Source organism: Xylona heveae, assembly GCF_001619985.1.
Source record: "Xylona heveae TC161 unplaced genomic scaffold L228scaffold_3, whole genome shotgun sequence".
Taxonomy (NCBI): Eukaryota; Fungi; Ascomycota; class Xylonomycetes; order Xylonales; family Xylonaceae; genus Xylona; species Xylona heveae.
The window spans coordinates 2,506,409-2,529,043 of NW_017264195.1; the positions used below are offsets into that span (position 1 = coordinate 2,506,409).

At 49.1% G+C, this 22,635-nt stretch overlaps 10 protein-coding genes across 10 annotated transcripts; 4 read left to right on the forward strand and 6 right to left on the reverse strand.

The window, feature by feature from the left end:
• Positions 1-325: 325 nt before the first annotated feature.
• On the forward strand, positions 326-5,358 carry L228DRAFT_245742 (pyruvate carboxylase). The gene is made up of 13 exons (XM_018332240.1): positions 326-873; positions 990-1,010; positions 1,078-1,085; positions 1,155-1,166; positions 1,268-1,305; positions 1,361-1,392; positions 1,461-1,580; positions 1,640-1,701; positions 1,769-2,343; positions 2,418-2,882; positions 2,948-3,481; positions 3,556-5,023; positions 5,078-5,358. Exons 1-13 carry the CDS (start codon positions 753-755, stop codon positions 5,180-5,182), a joined length of 3,561 nt encoding a protein of 1,186 aa, XP_018190298.1. The 5' UTR covers positions 326-752; the 3' UTR covers positions 5,183-5,358.
• A 256-nt stretch (positions 5,359-5,614) lies between these two features.
• On the forward strand, positions 5,615-7,463 carry L228DRAFT_228809 (ribosome biogenesis protein ytm1). The gene is made up of 2 exons (XM_018330480.1): positions 5,615-5,820; positions 5,897-7,463. The coding sequence occupies exons 1-2, from the start codon at positions 5,697-5,699 to the stop codon at positions 7,261-7,263; spliced, it is 1,491 nt and encodes a 496-aa protein (XP_018190299.1). The 5' UTR covers positions 5,615-5,696; the 3' UTR covers positions 7,264-7,463.
• A 202-nt stretch (positions 7,464-7,665) lies between these two features.
• On the reverse strand, positions 7,666-10,282 carry L228DRAFT_281788 (methionine-tRNA ligase; the record flags this gene model as incomplete). Its single annotated transcript, XM_018335915.1, has 8 exons — positions 7,666-8,307; positions 8,447-8,933; positions 9,018-9,385; positions 9,452-9,583; positions 9,643-9,729; positions 9,789-9,860; positions 9,917-10,032; positions 10,087-10,282. 8 exons carry the CDS (start codon positions 10,280-10,282, stop codon positions 7,870-7,872), a joined length of 1,896 nt encoding a protein of 631 aa, XP_018190300.1. The 3' UTR covers positions 7,666-7,869.
• A 174-nt stretch (positions 10,283-10,456) lies between these two features.
• L228DRAFT_259917 (NTF2-like protein) lies at positions 10,457-11,274 on the forward strand. The gene is made up of 2 exons (XM_018334212.1): positions 10,457-10,606; positions 10,675-11,274. The coding sequence occupies exons 1-2, from the start codon at positions 10,561-10,563 to the stop codon at positions 11,136-11,138; spliced, it is 510 nt and encodes a 169-aa protein (XP_018190301.1). The 5' UTR covers positions 10,457-10,560; the 3' UTR covers positions 11,139-11,274.
• On the reverse strand, positions 11,156-12,432 carry L228DRAFT_281790 (hypothetical protein). Its single transcript, XM_018335916.1, has 4 exons — positions 12,205-12,432; positions 12,028-12,124; positions 11,892-11,938; positions 11,156-11,742 (listed from the first exon to the last, which is right to left on the reverse strand). Exons 1-4 carry the CDS (start codon positions 12,238-12,240, stop codon positions 11,656-11,658), a joined length of 267 nt encoding a protein of 88 aa, XP_018190302.1. The 5' UTR covers positions 12,241-12,432; the 3' UTR covers positions 11,156-11,655.
• A 145-nt stretch (positions 12,433-12,577) lies between these two features.
• L228DRAFT_245747 (putative 60S ribosomal protein L38) lies at positions 12,578-13,619 on the forward strand. Its single transcript, XM_018332241.1, has 3 exons — positions 12,578-12,744; positions 12,966-13,094; positions 13,207-13,619. The coding sequence occupies exons 1-3, from the start codon at positions 12,681-12,683 to the stop codon at positions 13,260-13,262; spliced, it is 249 nt and encodes an 82-aa protein (XP_018190303.1). The 5' UTR covers positions 12,578-12,680; the 3' UTR covers positions 13,263-13,619.
• Positions 13,420-15,417, reverse strand: L228DRAFT_245749 (Metallo-hydrolase/oxidoreductase). Its single transcript, XM_018332242.1, has 8 exons — positions 15,180-15,417; positions 14,993-15,023; positions 14,842-14,886; positions 14,608-14,693; positions 14,273-14,555; positions 14,058-14,143; positions 13,770-13,985; positions 13,420-13,683 (listed from the first exon to the last, which is right to left on the reverse strand). Exons 1-8 carry the CDS (start codon positions 15,350-15,352, stop codon positions 13,560-13,562), a joined length of 1,044 nt encoding a protein of 347 aa, XP_018190304.1. The 5' UTR covers positions 15,353-15,417; the 3' UTR covers positions 13,420-13,559.
• Positions 15,418-16,097: 680 nt separating this feature from the next.
• L228DRAFT_245754 (hypothetical protein) lies at positions 16,098-17,131 on the reverse strand. The gene is made up of 3 exons (XM_018332243.1): positions 17,104-17,131; positions 16,969-17,048; positions 16,098-16,870 (listed from the first exon to the last, which is right to left on the reverse strand). The coding sequence occupies exons 1-3, from the start codon at positions 17,123-17,125 to the stop codon at positions 16,151-16,153; spliced, it is 822 nt and encodes a 273-aa protein (XP_018190305.1). The 5' UTR covers positions 17,126-17,131; the 3' UTR covers positions 16,098-16,150.
• Positions 17,132-17,400: 269 nt separating this feature from the next.
• Positions 17,401-19,475, reverse strand: L228DRAFT_228821 (hypothetical protein). The gene is made up of 5 exons (XM_018330481.1): positions 19,395-19,475; positions 19,162-19,345; positions 18,974-19,105; positions 18,010-18,916; positions 17,401-17,929 (listed from the first exon to the last, which is right to left on the reverse strand). Exons 1-5 carry the CDS (start codon positions 19,445-19,447, stop codon positions 17,700-17,702), a joined length of 1,506 nt encoding a protein of 501 aa, XP_018190306.1. The 5' UTR covers positions 19,448-19,475; the 3' UTR covers positions 17,401-17,699.
• Positions 19,476-20,125: 650 nt separating this feature from the next.
• On the reverse strand, positions 20,126-21,408 carry L228DRAFT_103667 (hypothetical protein). Its single transcript, XM_018328875.1, has 3 exons — positions 21,179-21,408; positions 20,877-21,120; positions 20,126-20,812 (listed from the first exon to the last, which is right to left on the reverse strand). The coding sequence occupies exons 1-3, from the start codon at positions 21,256-21,258 to the stop codon at positions 20,276-20,278; spliced, it is 861 nt and encodes a 286-aa protein (XP_018190307.1). The 5' UTR covers positions 21,259-21,408; the 3' UTR covers positions 20,126-20,275.
• Between the last annotated feature and the right edge of the window lie 1,227 nt (positions 21,409-22,635).

The window sequence follows — 22,635 nt, forward strand, 5'->3', positions numbered from 1 at the left end:
CTCTTTTTCCAGTACAGTATGCACGTTGTTGCTCCCCCACCCCTACCTCTACACTAAAGCCAAAAATGACCTACAAACTATGCTTTTGCGAGTAAATCCCCCCCAATTTGCTAGATGCCGCTCTTTCGATCAAACGAATACGTACGAGCGGATGAGCATGAGAGCGGCAAAAAAAAAAAAAATCCAATGAGTGACTTTGATTTTGAATGAGTGACTTGAGTAGCGTGCGTGATTAGAGTATGGAAATCAAGTCACGAACCGTAGCTACAAGCTAGCTGGGCCCTTCTTTGCCAGTCTAAACCTCTAGAAGCAGCAAACAACGAGAGGATTGCGTTGCTTTTGGTCTCTCTTGACCGCGCGCGCCCCATGCCATCTTGAGAACAGAACCGGATCCCTACACTGCCTTTTTTGCCGTCATCCTAAGCCTTCTTCGTTCTGCCCCTAACGCCGCGATCCTCAAACCCATATCATATCTTAGCTGTACCCTCCTAACCGCTTGACGCCTTATTTTTCTCTCCCTCACCTCCGACCACCCAGCCCTTCTTCTACCGGCTCTCGTCCTCCTTCTTCTCTTCTATCCTCACCCGTCCCTACTCTTCCCCATTCATACTTAACACTTCCAACTTCCATCGACCACTTCTGGTGAAGTCCCCTTCGTCGCGAGACTCTTGCTCTCTCTGCGACGACTGGCCTTCGCGGTCGATCGACCCTCTTAGTCTTTTCTGAGGCTTCCGCTTCTGCCATCATCAACCATGGGTCCTGCTCACGATGAGCCCGAGGTGCTCGAGGGCACCATCGGTAACAAGCACCAGCACTCGGTGCACCACCGTCTGCGGGCCAATTCTTCTATCATGAAAGTGAAGAAGATTCTCGGTAAGCAGTCAAATCTCCGTGGAGCACCACCGGCGGGAGCCCCGCGAGGAAAAGGTCATTCTGGAGACGATTGAACATGTTAGCTGACTGGAGGTTTCTGCTTCTACGATATACAGTTGCCAACCGTGGAGAAATTCGTAAGTATCTCTATTCTACTGTGTGATGCCAAATGGCTGAGCTGGTGGGGCTAACTGTTGTGTCCAGCGATTCGAGTACGTTACATCATACCAGAATGCTGAGAACCTTACGAAAACAGTACCACTAACGCTGAACGCACGCAGATCTTCCGAACGGTAAGCAATCCCCCAAATTTTTGAACACAGAATTGAGACATGGATTTGTCCAATTGGCCATATTACCGGAGTTTTGTGATTGACAAATTTTGTTTGTATAGGCCCACGAGCTCTCCCTCCACACGGTCGCAGTCTTCAGGTAAGGAGAGATGGGTCTTAATATAAATTTGTAAACTCAACTGACACGACTACAGTTACGAGGACCGTCTCGGCGCTCACCGACAGAGTAAGATTCGGAACAATCTACTAAATCAGTTTTTATCGTGGCTAACAATAATTTCCGCAACTTTGCAGAGGCTGATGAGGCCTATGTTATTGGAAAGCGCGGCCAGTACACCCCCGTGGGTGCTTACCTTGCCGGAGATGAAATTATCAAGATTGCGCTCGAGCACGGTGTCAACATGATCCACCCTGGTATGTCGCTTTTTCCACGTCGTTGATTTGGAGCGGATTTGCTAATCAATGTCCGATAGGCTATGGTTTCCTTTCGGAGAACGCAGACTTTGCCCGCAAGGTCGAAGCCGCCGGCATGATTGTATGTCTAGAAAATCGAACTGACCTTCTTTGCAATCTTGCGATAATTCTAATAACTTGCCGTACAGTTTGTTGGTCCCTCCCCCGAGACCATTGATGGTCTGGGTGACAAGGTTTCGGCCCGTCAGCTCGCCATCAATTGCAATGTCCCCGTTGTCCCTGGTACTCCCGGTCCCGTCGAGCGATACGAGGACGTCAAGGCTTTCACCGACGAGTACGGCTTCCCCATTATCATCAAGGCTGCCTTTGGAGGTGGTGGTCGTGGTATGCGTGTTGTCCGCGACCCTGCCGAGCTCAAGGACGCCTTCGAGCGTGCAACTTCAGAGGCCAAGACCGCCTTCGGTAACGGCACTGTCTTCGTCGAACGATTCCTCGACAAACCCAAGCACATTGAGGTCCAGCTTCTCGGTGACAGCCAGGGCAACGTCATCCACCTTTTCGAGCGTGACTGCAGTGTTCAGCGTCGTCACCAAAAGGTCGTCGAGCTTGCTCCTGCCAAGGACCTTCCTCGCGAGACCCGCGATGCTCTCCTCAGTGACGCCGTCAGACTCGCCAAATCCGTCAACTACCGCAACGCTGGTACGGCTGAATTTTTAGTTGACCAGCAGAACCGTTACTACTTTATTGAGATCAACCCCCGAATGTAAGGTTTTGCCCTCGCAAGGAAGCCCTTTCTGAGCGTTTGAACGAAGAAGCTGATCTTCTCTCCTTTAACAGTCAGGTCGAGCACACCATCACCGAAGAGATTACTGGCATCGATATCGTCGCGGCTCAGATCCAGATTGCGGCCGGTGCCACGCTTGAGCAGTTGGGCCTCACCCAGGACCAAATCTCCGTCCGCGGTTTCGCCATCCAGTGCCGTATCACCACGGAAGACCCCACGAAGAACTTTGCTCCGGATACTGGCAAAATTGAAGTCTATCGTTCCTCGGGCGGTAACGGTGTCCGATTGGACGGTGGTAACGGATTCGCTGGTGCCATCATTACGCCTTACTATGACTCGATGCTTGTCAAGTGCACTTGCCACGGCTCGACCTACGAGATTGCCCGGAGAAAGATGCTCCGTTCCCTGGTTGAGTTCCGTATCCGTGGTGTGAAGACGAACATTCCTTTCTTGGCTTCGCTGCTCACGCACCCCACTTTCATCGACGGAACCTGCTGGACCACTTTCATTGACGATACGTAAGTTTTGAAGGACCGCTAATTGTTGGCCGTGTCCATGCTAATCTCTTCTCCTTGTACACCAGTCCCGAGCTGTTCGCTCTTGTGAGCAGCCAAAACCGTGCTCAAAAGCTCTTGGCTTACCTTGGTGATGTCGCTGTCAATGGCAGCAGCATCAAGGGCCAGATTGGCGAGCCCAAGTTCAAGGGCGAGATCGTTATGCCCGTTCTCAAGAGCAAGGCTGGCGAGGTTATCGACACTACCGCACCTAGCACTGAAGGCTGGCGGAAGGTCCTCGTCGAGCAGGGACCTGAGGCATTTGCCAAGGCCGTTCGCCAGAACAAGGGCTGTTTGATCATGGACACCACCTGGCGTGACGCTCACCAGTCTCTGCTGGCCACCCGTGTTCGTACTATTGACTTCCTTAACATTGCCAAGGAGACCAGCCACGCCTACCACAACGCCTACAGTTTGGAATGCTGGGGTGGTGCTACCTTTGACGTCGCCATGCGATTCCTCTATGAGGACCCTTGGGACCGTCTGAGACGCATGCGCAAGCTTGTTCCCAACATTCCTTTCCAGATGCTCCTGCGAGGCGCCAATGGTGTCGCATACTCCTCGTAAGCACCCCTTTTCCATGATTCTGGAGTAATTTACAAAGTTTTTTTTTTCATGGCTAATCTCTGTGATATAGGCTCCCTGACAATGCCATTGAGCATTTCGTCCTTCAGGCGAAGAAGAACGGTGTGGACATCTTCCGTGTCTTTGATGCTCTTAACGATATCGACCAGATTGAAGTCGGTGTCCGAGCTGTTAAGAAGGCTGGTGGTGTGGTTGAAGCCACCATGTGCTACAGTGGTGACATGCTTAACCCCAAGAAGAAGTACAACCTCCAGTACTACCTGAGCCTGGTCGACCGCATTGTTGCCATGGGCACGCACGTCCTGGGCATCAAGGATATGGCTGGTGTTCTCAAGCCCAAGGCTGCCACCCTTCTCATCGGCTCTATCCGTGAGAGATACCCTGACCTCCCCATCCACGTTCACACTCACGACTCCGCTGGTACGGGTGTCGCTTCGATGGTTGCGTGCGCCCAAGCTGGTGCCGACGTGGTTGACACGGCCACTGATAGCATGTCGGGAATGACCTCGCAGCCCAGCGTTGGTGCCCTGCTTGCCTCTCTCGAGGGCACTCCTCTCTTCCCCGGCCTGGATAGCTCAGCTGTTCGCGCTATCGACACCTACTGGGCGCAGCTTCGGTTGTTGTACTCTCCTTTCGAGGCTGGTCTTACCGGCCCTGACCCTGAAGTCTACGAGCACGAAATCCCTGGTGGTCAGTTGACCAACTTGATCTTCCAGGCTTCTCAGCAGGGTCTGGGTTCCCAGTGGTCGGAGACCAAGAAGGCGTACGAGGCCGCCAACGACTTGCTCGGCGACATTGTCAAGGTTACTCCCACCTCCAAGGTCGTTGGAGATCTGGCTCAGTTCATGGTCTCGAACAAGTTGAGCTACGACGACGTCATCGCAAAGGCCGATCAGCTCGACTTCCCGGCCTCAGTGCTCGAATTCTTTGAGGGTCTCATGGGTCAGCCTTATGGCGGTTTCCCCGAGCCGCTCCGTACCAAGGCTCTCCGTGGCCGCCGCAAGCTGGAGAAGCGCCCTGGTCTTTTCTTGCCATCCATGGACCACGACAAGATCAAGCTCGAGCTCAGCGAGCGGTACGGCAGTGCTTCAGAGTGCGACGTTGCCAGCTACAACATGTACCCCAAGGTCTACGAAGATTGGCAGAAGTTTGTGGCCAAGTTTGGCGACCTGACCGTGCTGCCCACCCGCTACTTCCTGTCTAAGCCTGAGATTGGCGAGGAATTCAACGTTGAGCTTGAAAAGGGTAAGGTGTTGATCCTGAAGCTCTTGGCTATCGGCCCGCTCTCAGAGCAGACTGGCCAGCGTGAGGTCTTCTACGAGGTCAACGGTGAGGTTCGCCAGGTCACCGTCGACGACAAGACGGCCGCTGTGGACAATGCGACCCGCCCCAAGGCTGATGCGTCCGACTCGAGCCAAGTCGGTGCCCCCATGTCTGGTGTCGTTGTGGAAGTTCGTGTGCAGGAGGGTGTTGAGGTCAAGAAGGGCGATCCTATTGCCGTTCTCAGTGCTATGAAGATGGTATGTTTACCTTTGTTATTTTGTTTCTCGTATTAATGCTAACTGCATCTGAAGGAAATGATCATCTCCGCACCGCACCACGGCAAGGTGGGATCATTGCAAGTCAAGGAGGGTGACTCGGTCACCAGCCAGGACTTGATTTGCAAGCTTGTTCAGTAGAGGATATGATTCATGTGATGTGTATGGTTTTGGAAGCTTTTAGAGATTCTACTTTTTTCCCTTGATTACCTGCCCGAAAAGGAAATGGGCCCTTTTTTCTATTTAAGCGTGTTTGACTACTATTATTATGTTCTACTTTTTCTACGACAAGTTGTACGAATGATAAATGAAATGAGATTTTAATGACTTTAAAATTCCATAGATTCTTTGAATCCAATGAGCTTAGCATATGAGACATCACACGCCTTTAGAGTAAGTTCCGAGGAGTTAGGTAGTTAGACGAAGCAGGCGAAAATGGTTCGAGCGTTTTCTCGCGTAATATCTAATCAGATCTTTTAGAATATAAGATTAGATTATCCCATCGGCGCCAGGCCGCAAAAAGTTCCGACCGAAACTCCCAACTTTTGATATTTTTGTTGCTGTTCTTTGGATAGATTCGCAACACTTTCAGCATCTCCCAATTCTGCTTTCACGTAGGCTTTCGCCATCAGGCCTACAACTTATAGCAGAAATTATGTCGACAATAGAGACAGAGACTCACCAGGACTCGACCACCCAGGTTCGGGTGCGTCTTACAACGCGGGATGCCGACCTTGCACTCCCACCAGAGAGTTCTGGACCAATCTTGGTTTCAACAGGTGAGAGCAGTCGTACATGCTCTACGAGGAGCAATCGGCATTGTTCTATAAGAAAAAATCTATTAACTGTTTCTAGGACTCCGACGATATGCGCTCTCAACACTGGTCAATACGCTCCTTGAATCTGAAAAGCCTGTCCCGTTTGAATTCCTCATCAATGGCACATTTCTCCGCACCTCGCTCGATGAATACCTGACTGCGAACGGAATCTCTGCTGAGACGACACTTACGCTTGAATACGTTCGTGCGCGTGTACCTCCTTCCCACATTGCCTCGTTCGAGCACGACGACTGGGTGAGCGCAGTCGATGTCCTTTCCTCCAAGTCTGCAGCTGCATCCTGGGCCACCGATGCGCCCGTTGCACCAGGTCAAGAGCGGATTCTATCAGCCAGCTATGACGGCCTCTTGCGCGTGTGGAACACATCGTCTCAGCTTCTCGCAACATCACCCTCTCCCTCTGAAGGCGGTCACTCCAACTCAATCAAGGCCGCCAAATTCCTGTCCCCCAGCCAGATTGTCTCGGCCGGCCTTGACCGCACCGTGCGTGTATGGAACTACACCGCCGACAACACGCTCAAGCCCGCTCTCGAGCTCTACGGGCACAAATCGAGCGTTGACGCTCTCGCCGTGCACGCTCCTTCGAAGCGCATCCTGTCCGCTTCCGCCGACCACACGGTTGGAATCTGGTCAACCACCAAGTCCGGCGCTCCTGCCGCCCCATCCTCTCTCATTTCCTCTACCACCTCTTCATCTTCATCTTCTAAGCGCCGCAAGGTCGCCCCCGGTCCCGCCGTCTCAGCCCCCCAGCGTGGCCCGCTCGGCCTGCTCCACGCCCACACTGCACCCGTCTCAGATGTCATCTTCTCCCCCGCCGACTCCACCGTCGCATACTCGACCTCTCTCGACCACACTCTCCGCACATGGGATCTGACAAACCCCACTGCCGCCCCCGTCTCTACCCGGACGACCGCCCACTCTCTGCTCTCTCTGACCGCCCTGCCGTCCCTGCACCTTCTCGCGGCCGGCACGTCCGCGCGACACATCACCCTCATTGATCCTCGCGACTCCGCGGCCTCCATCTCCGCACTCACGCTCCGCGGCCATGCCAATGCCATCGTCTCTCTCGCCGCGGACCCCAGCTCGCCGTACGGCCTCCTGTCCGGCTCCCACGACGGCACGGCCCGCGTGTGGGACGTCCGATCGACGACGAAGAACCTGCTCACCCACGGCGTCGGCGCAGGCGAATCCGTCGGCGAAAGCGTCTATGTCATTCCTCGAGAGTCGAGAAAGGAAACCGCTGCCAATGCGAACGCTACCGTCGTCGGCGGAGAAGGCGTCAAGGTCTTTGGCGTCGCCTGGGATCCGGCTGTCGGTATCCTTTCTGCCGGCGAAGATCGTAGAGTCCAGATCAATCGCGGAGAAGGCGTCATTCAGACTGCATAGTCTTTGTTCTAGATTAGGGTTGTCCGATACATTTAGATTCGTCTTTGTTCGTTCGTTCTATTATTGTTTACTGATCTGTTTGTTTTTATTTTTTTTTTTTATGTCTTGGAGGACTGGCGTTTTATTCTCATTTTCCCTTTCCCCTTTTGCCCTTTCCTTTCTCTTTCCCTTTCTGTCCCCATAAAGATCTTCTCAGACGCAGCGTATCTTACGCCCTGTTTCAGTTTCACATTTTCCAATAAAAGTTTATATATTGTATATATATATACTTATATATATGTCTCTCTGTGTGTATGTCTATATACCTTATATTTGCATTTGCATTTGACATCCGCATTGCGGATTGTGTATTGTGCACATCCAAGACATGCGAAAAGGATAAGAGGAGATGCCAAAAAAAACCCCCCCACCGCACGAAAAACAAAAAGTAACGTTAAATATACAGAAAAAAAAAAAAGACTAAAACTATTATACATAGGTTTCCATAAAAGTCAACTTGTAGTTGCATTACCTTGGGGATTCAACATACGACCAAGGAAGACATGATGCGACCAAGACATAAATGCGGAACCATGACATAAAGCGACCAGGACACATAATGCAAGACTAAGACTCACTAGTCAACGGCGGAAAAAGCACGCCATCGACGCCCTTGCCCAGGCTGACTCTACTCGCGCCATAGTCTGCATCCTTGCCCAAGACGGCATCGTCAAACGATCGAGCGCGGTCGTCCACGCCCAGCGTGTCGAGCAACTGCGCGGCTTTGGTGGGCATGTATGGCTGCAGCAGGATGCCGGTGACGCGCAGCGCCTCGGCGCAGAGGTAGATGGTGCGGTGCAGATGGAGGGACGTTTCTTCGATTGCGGCAGGGAGAGTGGATGCGGGGGTGTCGAACGTAGACGAGGAAGAGGATGAAGAGGATGAAGAGGAAGAAGAGGAGGAAGGAGAGGAAGGAGAGGAAGGAGAGGAAGGAGAGGAAGAGGAAGAGTGTTTGATGGATTTCGCGAGGGCCCATGGCGTGGTGCGGTGAATGTATTTGTTTGTCTGGATAAAACATGGCGGTTAGTTATATTGAGCTTGGGAAGCGGGATTGAATATGCAGAGCGGGGAAAGGAAAGACAGAGCCAGGGAGAAAGAAAGAAGACAGAGGAGGGAAGAAAAAAAGATAAAGGGGTGGTCGTACCTCGTAAATAATCTCCATGGCGGCTTTCAATGCGCCGCTAATATCACACGCGTCTAGCTTTTCCTTGTAAATCGCTGGCGCGGCGGCAATGGTGTTTTGCTGAGACTGGTTGACGCCCTCTGGGTCAGGGAGGTCGTTGTATCGCCCGGCAGCGGCATGCTCGACAGCGAGACGCACGTTCCAGCCTTTGCCGCGGACGATGCGGCTGGCAAGGTTGCCCAGGCCGCCTTGGAGGCTCTTTTTGTAGCGCTCAATGATGAATTCGTTGCCGTAGTCGGAGTCGTCGACAATGCCGCCTTCATGTGCGAGATAATAGCGCATGGGATCTACGCCGAATCGATCGAGTGCGAAAAAAGGGTTGACGACATTTCCTGTCGACTTGGCCATTTTTTGGTGGCCCAGTGTCCAGTGCGCGTGGGTAAGGATCTGACGAGGAAGGGGGAGGCCCAGTGCCATGAGGAATGCCGGCCAGTAGATGCAGTGAAAGCTATTGATAATGGAGTGATTAGCAATGATATTTGACAGACTGGCGTGAGAAAAGGGGAGAGGGGAGAGAGGCAGGTATCTTTACCGAACGATATCTTTTCCGATAACTTGACAGTCTGCGGGCCAGCCGCCGGCGGTTTCTTGGCCGGGAGCCCAAGGGTAGCCTGCTTTGGTGAGATAGTTGAGCAGTGCGTCGAGCCAGACGTAGATGGTTTGAGACTCGTCCTCGGGCACGCGGATACCCCAAGTAAGCCGTTCCACGGGTCGGGATATAGAGAGGTCTTCGAGACCAGAGGACACGGCTTGCACCACGTCGTTCATCCGGATTGCAGGTAAAACGAATTGTGGGTTTTGGCGGTAGTGTTCCAGAAGGCGGTCTTTGAACTCGGAAAGTCGGAAATGATAGTTTAGTTCGGATGTCCATTCCACTTCTTTTCCCGTTTCGATGGAGGTCTAGGTGTTGTCCTTTGTTAGAAACAGCAGAGTTCTCGAGGTCTTTATTCGCTGACGCGAGCATACCATCATTTTTCGCCCAGTCGCAGGATCGACAATCAATTGCACAGCCGATTGAGGATAGTATGTCTCGTCACTGACACAGTACCATCCCTCGTGCTTCGAAGTGTATATGTATCCGCGTTGCTCCAGTATGCGCTTTTTCAATTGTTAGGTCCTGTCCTTCAAAAATCTTCATAGTCTCTGCCAAGACGTACCCAGACATATTGCACGGCTTCAACATGGTCCGGATCGGTCGTTCGGATGAAGTGGTCATTGGCAACTCCTGCCCGCGCGGCCAAAACCTTCAATTATACAGCGTAAGTGTCCGTGTGATATTGAGCATTGCCAGTCTTCAGCGTACCTTGAAGACTTCTGCTCCCTTGTCGCAAAACGGCTTGGGATCACTGCCAGCAAGCGATGCCGCTTTTTGGATCTGAAAGTATATTATATCAGTATGTACTATGCACATCAGGTGGAAATCTAACATACCTTCATCCCGTGTTCATCCGTGCCTGTGCAGAGCAGCGCCTCTTTGCCCTGAAGTAATTGCCATCGTTTTAGGATATCCGCCAACACCATAGTATATAAGTGCCCGACATGAGGTGCTTTTATTTTTTCGTCAGAACTGAGAGTTCAACTTCCAGAATCATATTACAAACCGGCATTGACGTAGAAAATGGGCGTCGTAATGTAAGATGGTTTACGCTTCGGCGCTGGCGGAGCCGTCGCAAACCGTCGGCGCGAGTAACCGGTTTGCTGTTGGCATGATTGACAGACCCATGGCGAGGGACGCCATATAGATCTTGTCCAAGTCGATTGCGCCCTTGAACTCAATCTCAATGCCGTGGTTGGCATGGCTCTAGGGTTGTCGACTCTCGGCGTGTTGCGGGATCAAAGTTATAATTGTGAGAAGAGGCCTGAGCAACAAGGGAAATTCAAGGTGGTCCAAGCTTCTCTAGTTCCCGCGCATCCCGCAATCACTTCAAAAACTTTGGGGACCTGCAGATCCAAACTTTTCCCCCGCCATCATCTCATTACACTGGCGCAAGGGTTTCACGCAAGAAAAGCGTGGGTTCTTATATATTTCACACGTCGGATTCTCAATCCATTTCTACCGAGGAATCATACTCACCATGACGGCTCTCAACGTTGATGTCGCAACAAGAGTTTCGACTGATGGTACAGTCACTGCATCATTATCACCCCTGCACACACAGTTCTCTGGCTAACAAAATGTAAATGCGCAGCCGCTGAACGATTCGTGGAATCATACTATCCGGCTTTGCAAAATGCGCGGTCTACTCTCGCCTCTTACTACGTCGCACCGTCCGCCATGCCCGACGGCAAACCTATCCCGGCAATCGTTTTCAACGGAAACATTATACAAACCGCCGCCGACTTCCAGGCCATGTTCGAGAATCAAATGCCTCCAGTATTCTACGACGTACAATGCTACGACTGTCAAGTGTTAAATCCAAGTCTCGTGACCGCTGGTGCACAGACGGCGCCTCCAGAGTCCGGAAAGAATATGACCATCCTACTCATGGTCAGCGGCTATATTAGATTTGGAGAGCTGAGAGATGGACCGATCCGCGGTTTCAGCGAGACAATCGTTCTTGCTCCAAACCCAGAAGCTGCAGCTATAAAGGGACGCGGAAAAAGTGTAAAGGGCTGGCTGATTCAAAGCCAAAACTTTAGAATGGTGGTATAGTCGGATATTGGTATTGTCAGGAGATTATTGGCATTTTCAGCGATTGCATTTTTCTTCGAAAGGTTTAGATGGCACTGGAGTTGTGGGGTTTCTTTATTAAGGGTATAAAAAGAAACGGAAATGGTCCCAAAAGTCTGAAATTTGATATACTTTGAAACAAGACATATATACCCTTTGATAACAATTATTCAACAAAATACTTCAAAACGAGGCTATACAGTATGATATTCCTGCAAGTGAGATTGGATATATAAACCCAAGGAGGGTGTGCCACCGTAAACAACAAGCTGGGGTGTTAGGTGATTGACGTCCGATTTCCAGTGTTATACCCACGCTCCCTAAAACGCAAAGGAATGATGCTTGCAAAATGAATAGGGCCAAAGAAATGTCCGTTTCTACCACGCCATGAAACCCGGTTGGCTTTTCGGTTCACACGCAATGTGGCAAAAGTTGAAAAGCGGCCGCGAAGCGCTCCAACAAGCTGAATTCTAACAAGCCACAATAGAAGAGAAGAATCTCAAGGTCGAGGTGGCGTTCGCATATTGGCTTTCACCCTCTCAATCAGCTCTTCTCGAGTTGCTCGAGCATCAGGGTGAAGCTTCCTCTGAAATGGACCTAGTCAGTCAAGGGGCAAGTCCCACAATGCCAGCAAAGCAATAAATATAAATCAAGCAAAAGACGACGTTCAAACAAATGTCGCAAAGGTCTGTATAATTAGGCGCAACTTAATCAAAAATGGAAAAATCTTCTGACCGCTTCAAGCCATCTTCTGAGTTCAGTTGTGGTCCAATCCTCCGGATCTAATTTTGGAAAAAGTTAGCATACGTATAGAGTCCAGACTTTTACTTAATTAAATTGAGATGTTTCAAGATATTCGAAGTATACATACTTCCTTTGGGATCAGATTCTGCTGGGAATATATCACTGCCCCAAATGGACCATGCTGCAACGGCTGTCACAAGGCCAGTAAATGCGACGAAAAGACCCTAGTGATTCATCCAGTCAGTCGTTAAAGCTAAGCAGACAGCAGACACCATGCAGCTGTAGGGAAGGCATAGATACTGACCTTCGACTGTAGTGCCCGGTCGAGTTGTGTAGGCATGATGTCGTATTTATCAAGGCAGAATGTTTGTTTATTCCACGACGATATGTAGAGCCAACACCAGGTAGAACTTTCAAGTCCAAATCCGAACACTAGGTCAAGCTCTGATGAAAGCCAGATAAAACCCAACTATAGAATAAATATACTACGCGTGATGATACTAGAGCTTAGAATCGAAAAAATAATTGAAATGCAATCAGGCAGACATACGTCGATACAGCTGCGCCACGCCCAAGCGCCACGTGGCTAGAGCACCCCCGGGAGATGATTACATAATCAGAAGGGTTTGGCGGCTTCGGAAACCCTAAACCCACAATGCGAGGACATGCGGTAGTATTGGCGATACCCGACCGACGACCGACTTTCGAACGTTTGGCCAGTCCGCTCACGAATTCCCTCCCAACCCGACACCTCACGCGGTCGCATATCCATCATTCACCATGCCTTCCGAGATCTCCGACATCAAGCAGTTCATTGAGATCTGCCGGCGCAAGGATGCCTCCTGTATGTGGCTTTCCCTACCGTTTTTACACTTCCTGGAATAGTTTTTGGACATGACGGATTTTGCCGAGACATTGGAGTTTTGGAAATTTGATTTGGAAAGAGAAAACAAGGAAAGAGGGGGAATTATATGAGAAAAATATTGGGGGAGGAGAATGCAGAGCATATACTTTGAATGGCGGGTTTTGTTACAGAAGTGCTGACGAGATATTGCGAATTTACAGCTGCCCGCATCAAGCGCAACCGCGTGACCCAGCAGATCAAGTTCAAGGTCCGCTGCCAGCGTTACCTCTACACTCTGGTCCTCAAGGACGCCGACAAGGCCGAGAAGCTTAAGCAGAGCTTGCCTCCTTGTACGTTATTTCCCGCTACCAACACCCGCATTTGAACATATGGATATTATACGCGATATCAATGTCGAATGAATTGGAGGAATCAAAATGGCTAACGGCAACCTAACTACAGCGCTCTCGATCTCTGACGTCCCCAAGAAGAACCAGAAGGGCAAGCACATTGCTTAAATGAGATGTCGTTTTCATAGCTGTGTCTGTTGATGGAGCGAATAAAATGAGTTTCCTAATAAAATTTGGGTTGGGCTGCATCACCTTAACGTCTGTCGGTGACACGGCACGTGAGGATCATGTCAATTAGGCGCATTCGTTGAATACGATATCAATGGGCTTGTCAAGCAATGTTTTTGTTTAATACTCAACATCAGTCATATTGTGATGCCCGCTGTATATTTGTCCAGCTTTCTCAACGATGAACCTGTTGCGTGGGAGAAAACGGTCCTTCGAACCATTGGAATCAACGCAGTTTCAACCCTTCACCCTGAAACGATATTCATCTTTCCTATCCAAATACACCACCTTGTCATTCAATCCAGCTTCTTCAATGACCTTCTTAAAGTCTGCCAGAGGCGACAGAAATACGTCATAATCGCTATAAATGGAACGTCCGGGGTCAGTATTGAACGACGTTCGTGTCCCCCAGCTCTTAAATGCAAAAAGGAGCGAGACCAGACGTACTCGTAATGAATGGGAATTGTCAAATCCGGATTGACCAATCTTATCAGCTCCAAGCCCTGCTTCGCATCCATTGTAATCATCAAAAGCGGAACTGACGGCGATGGAATTCTTGTTCCGCCCAGATGAATCAGCATGAGGTCGATATTCTGCCCCTTGTATCGTTCGGGGATTTGCTTGAGCTCATCCACCATTAAAGTGTCTCCAGAGATGTATATTCTACGCTCTTAGCAAGCCGTTTATTCCATTGCGTAGATGCCTTCCCAAAGCAACGGGGACATGGATACTTACCGATATCCACATTCAAAAGTCGAATCGATCCTATTACGTCCTTTGTCAACGCCCAGTTCGACCATCCAGCCATTTGTTGGCGGAACCTAGAATTATATGTTAGATTCTCATGTCTTTGCCATTAACACTGTCCCAACGACTCCCAACAAACTATCAATCAGTTCGTCCTCTTGATCAGGTCCGCCTCTAATCTGAAAGCTAGTCCTAGTACTTACCGCCTGCAAAAGGTCATTCATGCTTGATAACACGCCCGAAGGCACATGCTTCCCTGGCATTCCAGTCACTTTGATCGCAGGTTTACTATGCTCGGCGACATCCCCGACTTGCACTCCCGGTGCGATATCAAGCATCATGCTTTCGAAGAAATCGAGAGCATAGACCTGCGAAAATGATTCTTCACGAGACTTTTGGAAAGTCAAATGTTCTTTGGCATGGGGCGTCGTAATGATAGGTAAATCCCGACGTAGGGACTGTTCAACCTGCCGGTCAAAATGGTCCCTGCAAAAAGGTTAATAACTAGAAAAACAGTCGAAATTGTTCCATTCCATACGCGTGATAATGTGATAGCAAAACTGCGTCAATGCGCGGCAGGTCATGCAAATCTACAGCGGGATTTGTGACACGCTTGCCTGTGACCTAGCGTGCTCGTCAGATAGGAAAAAAGTCTCGAGCTTTAATGGAGAAACAATATAGAAAAAAGAGATTTCCGCAGGTAATTTCATGAATGCCTAATATTTGGGAGAACTGTGGAGGAAAGTCCAAATGATACGGGGTTATAACTCACTCCAGGGCCCAAATGGACATGGTCTCCAGCATGCAGGAAATTGGGCTACCAGGAATTCATCAGCTGATCATTTCATTACATATTTCTTTCATATCAGATTTGTAGAGTTTCTCGGTTCGAAATAGGAATCAGGAGAAATAGGTGGAGGTACATCGGTCATGATACGTATCCCCTGCCATTCTCTGTAAACAAAGTCAGCAAAGAGCAAATAGTCAGCCGCCTTATTAGAAGAATATAAAGGAGCACATTAAGAGAGCATAGAAACATATAAATCACAACAGAGCATGAGTCTAGTAAGCTCCAATGCTGAAGAAAATCCGTAGAATGACTATACTTACAATACAGTCGTTGCAGTCCCCACGAAGAAAATACTGGCATTCTCATTTCCAGAAACAGTTGGATGTAATTTTGTTACATTTGCTTTAGGTAGACTCTGTCGGTGCGGGTGTGAGGGCGGATGGTCCCTCGTGGGAGGCAAAACATTCTCTGGATCTAGGATCAAATGGTCCATAATTTGTCGATGTTCTTATTCCGACTCCGCACCAAATTGGTTTGACGGGTATAACTCAACAGACTCTCACAATCCATCAGAATACTGGGTACAAGTATTTCGGGATCAAAAAGTCACGTTCATGGACTCTTATTTATGTTTGGCCCAATCCCTACGGCAGCATGTCGTCACTAAAATGGTGGAGATTTTCGGTTAGACTGGAAACAGTCAGCGTGGGGAGATTTAGCGGGGAATCCGGCCAAAGGTGAGACGGAGATAACTCTCTCCGGTTAAGGCTGACACAATTAAACCGGTAAGAGACTCTTGCCAAGAGACCAACCTCGAGCAAAGTTTCGAGCATGTGGCAACTTTAATCAGACCTTAGGCTTGCTGATAGGTGTCACGAGCGATCATTGGGTCTCTTTTAACAGTATTCGATTTCCCGATTTTGGTCGAGGCCACTCTGTTACTGCAGTAGAGCAAGACTGAACGAGTTTCGGGGGCTTTCTAAGGTTGTATTTAGGGAACATTCTAAACCTGGGTAAACCATAGTTAAGACTCTCACCTAGTACAGTGATAAATGTTTAAGTGGGTATCAAACTTTAAACAGCCCTTTACCTGTTCTCTCAACTGCAGGATTGATAAGCTTAGCAACACCTCCATCTTAAAACATGGCGAGGAAATGCGAGGAGGATTAAGCCATTGACTGACTCAATAACTATGCCATAATACGTTCAATAATTCTGGTCTATCACTAGATACAAAAGTCTTCTTCTCTTACCCGGCAGGATCAATCCTTCCTCCTATCAGAGCAGATCTCTATAGCCCATCAACGTACTTCAGCTCTCTGAAGCCTTCAACGCCATATTTTCTCATCAACATATCCACCTTGTCCTTTACAGTCGCAACTTTCTCTCCGCTTTGCTGCTCATTGCCATCTCCAAGTTGCAGTCGAAGCTCCAGTTCTCCAAAGTAATTCGGCTCCTCGGAGATCTTTTCCAACCCTATGCTTTCAAATAGTCCAATACTTCTGTCATTGGACTGATGGATCTTCACCCGCAAATACTCGAATTGTTTCGGTACCTTTACCTTCCTCGATGAATCAACACTCGCAGAAAATTCAGCCAAAATCCCCTCTTGGTTATCCACTACATAGCGTAGAAAAGCCAGTAGACTTGCTCGTCCTAGACCGGTGCCCTGATGCGCCTTTGATGCTATCATTAACTCAAGCTCCCCAATTGCGCGAAAGTGCTGGTCAGTTTGTGTTGAAACACCTGCGTCGGCTTCCTCGTCAAGCTCCTCCTCATGTTCGGAGATGAACAGATTGACGTCCCCGACCATGCGATCTGGTGAATCATCCTTTTTGGCCGATATAGATTGAGACTTCTCGTCATCTTTTGATCGTGAGGAAAGCGAAGAATCATTCTTTGGTAAACACGTGATGAAGGTCAACTTGTCCGCATCGTTGCGCCAACTGCGTTGCATGCCATATTCTTTCTCTAATGTAAGCTGCTCTGATGCGGTTGCTTCTCGAATATCCTATTTCGTCATGCAAAACATTAAATAAGATATTTTATCCTTCTCATTTTCAGGATTGTGGTAAAGAGATGATCGAGTGAAGTTTTGGTATTTCGCACCTCGTCTTTCATCCACTCATGATATGTCGGCACATGATGTTCCTGGTACGGCACCAGGAGAACATTAGATGTGCTTATTGCTGAAAACTTAGGGGTCAGTCTTCAATTATGTTTTCCATCATAAAGAAGTATTACCAATGCTTGTATTTATTATCATTTTTTGATCTATGCAAAAAGAGAATGGAGAAAAGGGTTCCTCGGTCTGCTTTCGGTTGGCGATCAAGCGAAGATCGCTCCCGAGTGTCGGCTCATTTTGCGACAGCCCTGTCCAATTAAATTGATAGCGCAGTCGTGATAAGCAGTCCCGTGTATGTTGGCAAAGATGAGCAGCCATTTCATATACAGATATTTTAATGATTCAAATCCATATTTCAGCGTATTATGCATTCTTGAATAATTCCATGAATATTTTCTAGAAGAGGTTGAAATATGAGTACATCTTCGTATGCCTGTCGTTGAAAGTGCTTCCAGACTTTCAATTCAAGTATCTGAAAAAACATATCTACGAAGCGCTATCCGTCAGACGGGTGCATCTGAAAAGTTTCGACTCCGAAGTCGTCTGTAGCTGAGCCAGTCGTTAAAGACCGGCGCTGATGCTGGCCAATGCCTTTAAATGCCAAGACTAGCTTGGAGGCCTTGGACGGCTCAATAACTCTCTGCCAACGCTTTCTGTTGTCCATAAGAGCAGGCGTAAAGGCTTCAGTTCTTCAAGGTTCCATTAGACTGGTCTTTTATTTCTCGTTGATAGCCTCGAATTTCACAACTTCTGTTTCGAGTGTGTCCATATCTAGCAGAACGACCTCGCCCGTTTCACTGAACTTAGGCAGCGCAATTAATCGGACTGCCTGTCCAGCAGGTCCGTCAATGACGATGGTATCATATTTGGGTTGGTTCCCGACAAAATACACGTGAGGGCATTCTTCGATGACAAACTGGTCCTTGTCTTGAAATGGATAGCACCCTGGACAATGTTAGGATAAACAGTGCGGCTCCTACAATTGCAGGTTGCAATTGGATATCTTAGAAAAGGTGGAAACTTACAAAGTGTATCTGGCGCCGTAGGTGCTCCACATCTCCACCGTAAAATATGCTCCATCATAACAAGCCGGTCGTCATCATGCACATATTTAAAAATGTCATCAATCGGCTGCCCACCATTGCCCATGAGTCGCCATCCGTCCACGTCTCCTTCCCACGGATTTGTGACAGGGTCGAACCAGCAAGGTCCGTCAGTTGTAGCTGGCGCGTTTGCGTATGCCCGGCTATGCGGGAAAAGTGCAGGATGAAGAGGTTGCTGGGGCATAGCAACGTTGGCCGGGTCGGAGGCACCCGGAACGAGTGTGATAGGGATAGATGGGAGAAGAGTGGAAAGGAAATTATCAAGATGCGTCGTCGGTGCTGAATTATAAGACGAGGAGTCATAGCCGTATCTCTTGCTCGTCTTTTTAGTGCTGAGCTCATCTCTTGGGGGAATTGGTGATGCCTCAGCCAACGAGTTGCCTGCAATGATCAGACGCGAAATCTGAGTGGTAGAGGCCTGCTCATCCCCACCAGCTGCTTCGCCCAACAGCCATTCCATGAGCATTTCTGTGAGAAGGCCAGACTCTTCCTCCCCAGTAATACTGAGTCCACTTATGAGAGCCACCCTATTCCCTGATGTCCTTGCCTCTGATGTCTTGTTTTTGGATCCAGTGACAGCTTCGGCATCGTCTCGCTCCCATCGCTGCGGTTGTCGGGGAAGATCGGGCACCTTCATATCAATAACTTCAAAATCGCCATTGGCGTTTTCCGTGCCCATCACGGCAATAATACATCCCGTCACCAACATTTCCGATTGTAATGGTGTGCCTATCATTCGAAGCCGACCAGACTCGTCTTCGAGCATGATTTGATCTAAACCATTCGGAGATACGAATTTCTCACGTGGAGGAGGAGCGGATATCCAATGCTATTCGCATTGCGCACGTTAGCAGGCATTTTTCGAAGCAAACCGAGAATCACTCACGTCTTTAGAAATATCGTCCAGAATATTCGGCTTTAAGGGCATGTCCATGTAAACAGTACCCACGACCCAACATAGCTCTCCTTGTCGTACGTCCAAGACCCGCTCTACACGCCGCACTCGATCGCCGGCTATCTATTATCCAAATTTCAGTCAGACCAAATAACAAAGCAGTCAAAGAAATGGTGTACCTGAAATCCTTCCCAAGCTTCGCTAGCAACTTCCTCAACAGCTGGCTTCAATTTTGCAAGTCGAAGGAAGTACATGTCGCCATATTGCTGCTGGTAGTGTCTCTGGTCCCCCCGAGCTAATTCGAATGAATGAAGTGGATTGTACGAGGAGGGTTTGCGTTCCGCGGCAACAAACTCCTCCTCCCTGCAATTGTTAGTTTAGATAGAGATGATTACAAGAATTTCATGCTCACCCCGGTGCCCTTAGAAGCTCTCCATCTCTGCTACCAGCCATTTTCGCTGCCATGCTTGTGCCAAGCACATACCAATTTTGTGATCTGTTGTATTGTTCGTGTAGATATCGCGTCCCTAACAGAACGCGATACGCGACAAGCGCGTAAAGTGGTGCCGGTTTAACCAGCTCGGTTAAGCACTATTCGCTATCACCTATGCGGGGATACAGGGTCAAATCGTCCTAACGTCACGTCTCATGGGAAAAGCGCACAGTAAAGTACGCATTACTGATTCAGATAACAGGTGTGCCCGCCATTACGATGCTTGAATACCAATGCAAAGCCTGGCATTAGCTAGAAACCTCAACCAAGAAAGAAATAATGGCGTGCTTATCAGCAGTTTCCTACGAAAACACCGATATGTTATCTTATTAAGGAGAGCAAAGCTCAGGCAAGTGTACCATAAAGAGCAGGATTTTTTTCAAAAGATCAGAGACAAAAACAAGACTCAATTGAAGCAGCTACAGATCCTTTGTGCAAACTTGCTCGAAATTGTGAGATGGAAGGACACAACCCATGTCACAATATTAACTCCCTCGTGAATTTCATTGAATGCTCAATTCGATTCTTAAGGTCACGTTCTACAGTTTCTCCTTGAAAAGGTTCGCGGCATAATTCTAGAGAAAAGGGTACTTGAAATGGGAATGGTGGCGCAGATTTGATGCTTGAATGATATTTGGATTCTTTTTGATATTTAACAGTAGGAGTACAATGTACTCACTGAGGTTAGGTTGATAGGAAACGAAGGACGACACATAATAGCACAAAGTAATAGACCAAGAAAGTAATTCAGTCCAGAGGTAGAGCACTTCGATCTTAATGCTTTGTCTATCCTTCGACTGTTACCTGGCACCGTTAACCGCGGCAGCCACCCCGCCAGGGAGACGACCATTAGGCAAAGGCTGCTGCTGTTGCGGCGGAGGTGGAGGTGGAGGCGGGGCGGGACCAAATGTTGGCGGCCGTTCCGAGGTAGGAGCGGCATGAAGGGCCTCCTCTTCGGTGTCTTCATCATACTCGCCTTCTTCGCTGCCCTCCTCATCCTCCTCATCGTCGTATTCATACTCGCTTTCAGTCCCATCATCCTCGCCTTCTTCAATCTCGGCCGTAGCGGTATTGACAGGGACCTGTCCACGCCCCTGAGCTTGCATTCCACGGCAGAGCTTTTCCAGATTGGCGTTTTTCTTGCGGAGCATTTCCAACTCTTTGTTGACACGTGTGCGCTCTTCGGCCATCTCGAGAATGTTGCGATTCGTCAGGTCATGCTTTCGAGTAAGATTGAGGTTCTCCTTTTCCAATCTCTTTGTCTTCTTCGACATTTCTTCCATTTCCTTTCGGAAAGTCAGAAATAGATCGTTGGAGTTGTTCAACGTATCCTCAACCTGATAACGGGTCAGTCTAAGAGCAGTCATGTTGCAAGCGCATGCGTGGTTATCCTAGTCTCACCTGTTTAAATTTTTCGACGTAGATATTTAGCTGACTTCGGAGTTCCGTCTCCGTTTGAGAGAACGTCGATACTTGGCTGCTCAGCGCCCGTGATCTACTGGCCTCTTGCTCTGCAGCCTTCTTTTGCTGTTCATATCTTGCCAGGTTGTACTGCACCTCCAATTCCTTGGTGCGAAGCAGCGAGTGAAATTGGAGTTCCCGAAGCTCAAACTGTTCAAGAAATGACTTAAACTTTTGCCGGAATCTGAGATGGGAATTGTGAGCAAATGATTTTGCTTATCCGAGGTGCACCAAGTACTTACAACTCGTCAGCCTCCATGTTGACCTTTTGAGTTTGTGGGTTTTCCTTTTGGTTGACGACTTCCCGAACTTCCCACAGCATGCCATCGAGTTTCTCGTTGAGATCTTCTCGGCCCCTTTTCTCCGTTTCTTCAAGCCTCTTATGTTCCTCCTGTACAAGCAAGACATGTCAGCAGTCTAGCAAGCCAAACCATTTTCTGACAATCTTTCTCCCAAACACACCTTCATCTTTTTATTCTCCCGAGTAAGTTCCCGGCATAGCTTCTCCAGCTTTTCTTTCATAGACATGGTCTTGTTCAGCTCAGTCCTTCCGGAGTCTTTCTCCTTTTGCAGCTGATCGGCCTTCTTCTTGTTCTTGACATGTTCGCGGTCAAGTCTGCGCATGTCCGCAAGAAGCTCTGTGTATTTCTTCTGGACGGCCTCCAAGCGAGAAAGGGGTGACTCAATATTGGAAAGAAGATTTGAAAGGTCACGATTGGCCTTTTTAACTTCACGCTCTGTTTTCACATGACGACCAGTTAGTGGCATGCAAGCAAGAGATTTAGTGAAGGCGGGGGAAATGTCAATCGAGGCTTGTGGCATTTTGAGGCTGCACAGACAAGGCACTACCAATAGGGACGAGCCAGGAATGATCAATGAATCATGACAGAGGCGCTGGGGCTAATTGAATTCCCAGCCATGACTCCTTGTGTCGACGCACCCAGATTCGAAAAGGGAAAACATACCAATCTCAGCTTCCTGGTCCTTTTCGCCCGCTGCATCGGATTCGAGTTGTGATATCTTCGCTGCCAGCAATTTCGATGTTTCAGTGGGATCCGCAGGTTTCTTTGCTTTTCCCTTCTTCGAGGCAGCTACTGCCGGGGCGGGGGCCGGCGCGACGTTTGCGCCAGGAGACTCTGTTTGGGGGTAATCCCCTTGACCATTGCTATGTCCGACCGCATTTCCGCCGTTTGCCAACGACCCTGAGCGAGATCCGGCGGGGGTTGCATGCTGTTGTGAAGCAACCGCTGCCATAGTGCTTGTCTAAGTGTACCCAATCTCCCTTCGATGCAGTCACGAGACGACAGGTTGGTCGAGTGTACAATCCGCAATTTGACAATGTGAAATAGCCAGGAAAGAATGAAAATTGCCGTTTCCTAGCGAACAGGCGCAGCAAGAAAGCTGAAGCGTGCTGAGCAACCTCGCAATAGCAGACGGAGTGGAATTTTCTCGAGGGCGGGCAAGCGGCCCCTCAAAATTAGATCCGGCTGACAAGGGCAAACGGATCCCCGAAAGCTCAATAGGAGTGTATTCGCGACAATCCGGAGCAAGGATTGACAGAGTTGCCGTAAGAAAAGGCTGTTTCGGAGGGCTATAGGTTTCGTACCAGTCAAGGGCGTGGGACGAGTCGGCCGGGGAAGAGAAAGGCCGTAATTTAGTCTGGGGATGTTGGAGGTTCTCGCACTTTGAATTCACTAAG

Bases quoted from the DNA above. Each gene is read 5' to 3' on its own strand.
- L228DRAFT_245754 (XM_018332243.1), bottom strand. From the start codon at position 17,125: ATGATAATAAATACAAGCATTG. The intron at 17,049-17,103 runs GTAATACTTCTT...CTAAGTTTTCAG, and splicing joins GATAATAAATACAAGCATTG to CAATAAGCACATCTAATGTT. The intron at 16,871-16,968 runs GTGCGAAATACC...ATGACGAAATAG, and splicing joins ATGAGTGGATGAAAGACGAG to GATATTCGAGAAGCAACCGC.
- L228DRAFT_281790 (XM_018335916.1), bottom strand. From the start codon at position 12,240: ATGCCTACACAACTCGACCGGGCACTACAGTCGAAG. The intron at 12,125-12,204 runs GTCAGTATCTAT...ATGAATCACTAG, and splicing joins ACCGGGCACTACAGTCGAAG to GGTCTTTTCGTCGCATTTAC. The intron at 11,743-11,891 runs GTCAGAAGATTT...GGTCCATTTCAG, and splicing joins TCAGAAGATGGCTTGAAGCG to AGGAAGCTTCACCCTGATGC.
- L228DRAFT_245747 (XM_018332241.1), top strand. From the start codon at position 12,681: ATGCCTTCCGAGATCTCCGACATCAAGCAGTTCATTGAGATCTGCCGG. The intron at 12,745-12,965 runs GTATGTGGCTTT...GCGAATTTACAG, and splicing joins CCGGCGCAAGGATGCCTCCT to CTGCCCGCATCAAGCGCAAC. The intron at 13,095-13,206 runs GTACGTTATTTC...ACCTAACTACAG, and splicing joins TAAGCAGAGCTTGCCTCCTT to CGCTCTCGATCTCTGACGTC.
- L228DRAFT_228809 (XM_018330480.1), top strand. From the start codon at position 5,697: ATGTCGACAATAGAGACAGAGACTCACCAGGACTCGACCACCCAGGTT. The intron at 5,821-5,896 runs GTGAGAGCAGTC...AACTGTTTCTAG, and splicing joins ACCAATCTTGGTTTCAACAG to GACTCCGACGATATGCGCTC.
- L228DRAFT_103667 (XM_018328875.1), bottom strand. From the start codon at position 21,258: ATGCTGTGGGAAGTTCGGGAAGTCGTCAACCAAAAGGAAAACCCACAA. The intron at 21,121-21,178 runs GTAAGTACTTGG...TTCCCATCTCAG, and splicing joins AACATGGAGGCTGACGAGTT to ATTCCGGCAAAAGTTTAAGT. The intron at 20,813-20,876 runs GTGAGACTAGGA...ACCCGTTATCAG, and splicing joins ACGTCGAAAAATTTAAACAG to GTTGAGGATACGTTGAACAA.
- L228DRAFT_245749 (XM_018332242.1), bottom strand. From the start codon at position 15,352: ATGGACCATTTGATCCTAGATCCAGAGAATGTTTTGCCTCCCACGAGG. The intron at 14,694-14,841 runs GTGAGTTATAAC...CGAGCACGCTAG, and splicing joins ATGTCCATTTGGGCCCTGGA to GTCACAGGCAAGCGTGTCAC. The intron at 14,144-14,272 runs GTAAGTACTAGG...ATATAATTCTAG, and splicing joins TGAATGACCTTTTGCAGGCG to GTTCCGCCAACAAATGGCTG.
- L228DRAFT_245742 (XM_018332240.1), top strand. From the start codon at position 753: ATGGGTCCTGCTCACGATGAGCCCGAGGTGCTCGAGGGCACCATCGGT. The intron at 2,883-2,947 runs GTAAGTTTTGAA...CTTGTACACCAG, and splicing joins ACCACTTTCATTGACGATAC to TCCCGAGCTGTTCGCTCTTG. The intron at 5,024-5,077 runs GTATGTTTACCT...CTGCATCTGAAG, and splicing joins TTCTCAGTGCTATGAAGATG to GAAATGATCATCTCCGCACC.
- L228DRAFT_259917 (XM_018334212.1), top strand. From the start codon at position 10,561: ATGACGGCTCTCAACGTTGATGTCGCAACAAGAGTTTCGACTGATG. The intron at 10,607-10,674 runs GTACAGTCACTG...GTAAATGCGCAG, and splicing joins AACAAGAGTTTCGACTGATG to CCGCTGAACGATTCGTGGAA.
- L228DRAFT_228821 (XM_018330481.1), bottom strand. From the start codon at position 19,447: ATGGCAGCGAAAATGGCTGGTAGCAGAGATGGAGAGCTTCTAAGGGCA. The intron at 19,346-19,394 runs GTGAGCATGAAA...TAACAATTGCAG, and splicing joins GAGCTTCTAAGGGCACCGGG to GGAGGAGGAGTTTGTTGCCG. The intron at 17,930-18,009 runs GTAAGTTTCCAC...AACATTGTCCAG, and splicing joins TACGGCGCCAGATACACTTT to GGTGCTATCCATTTCAAGAC.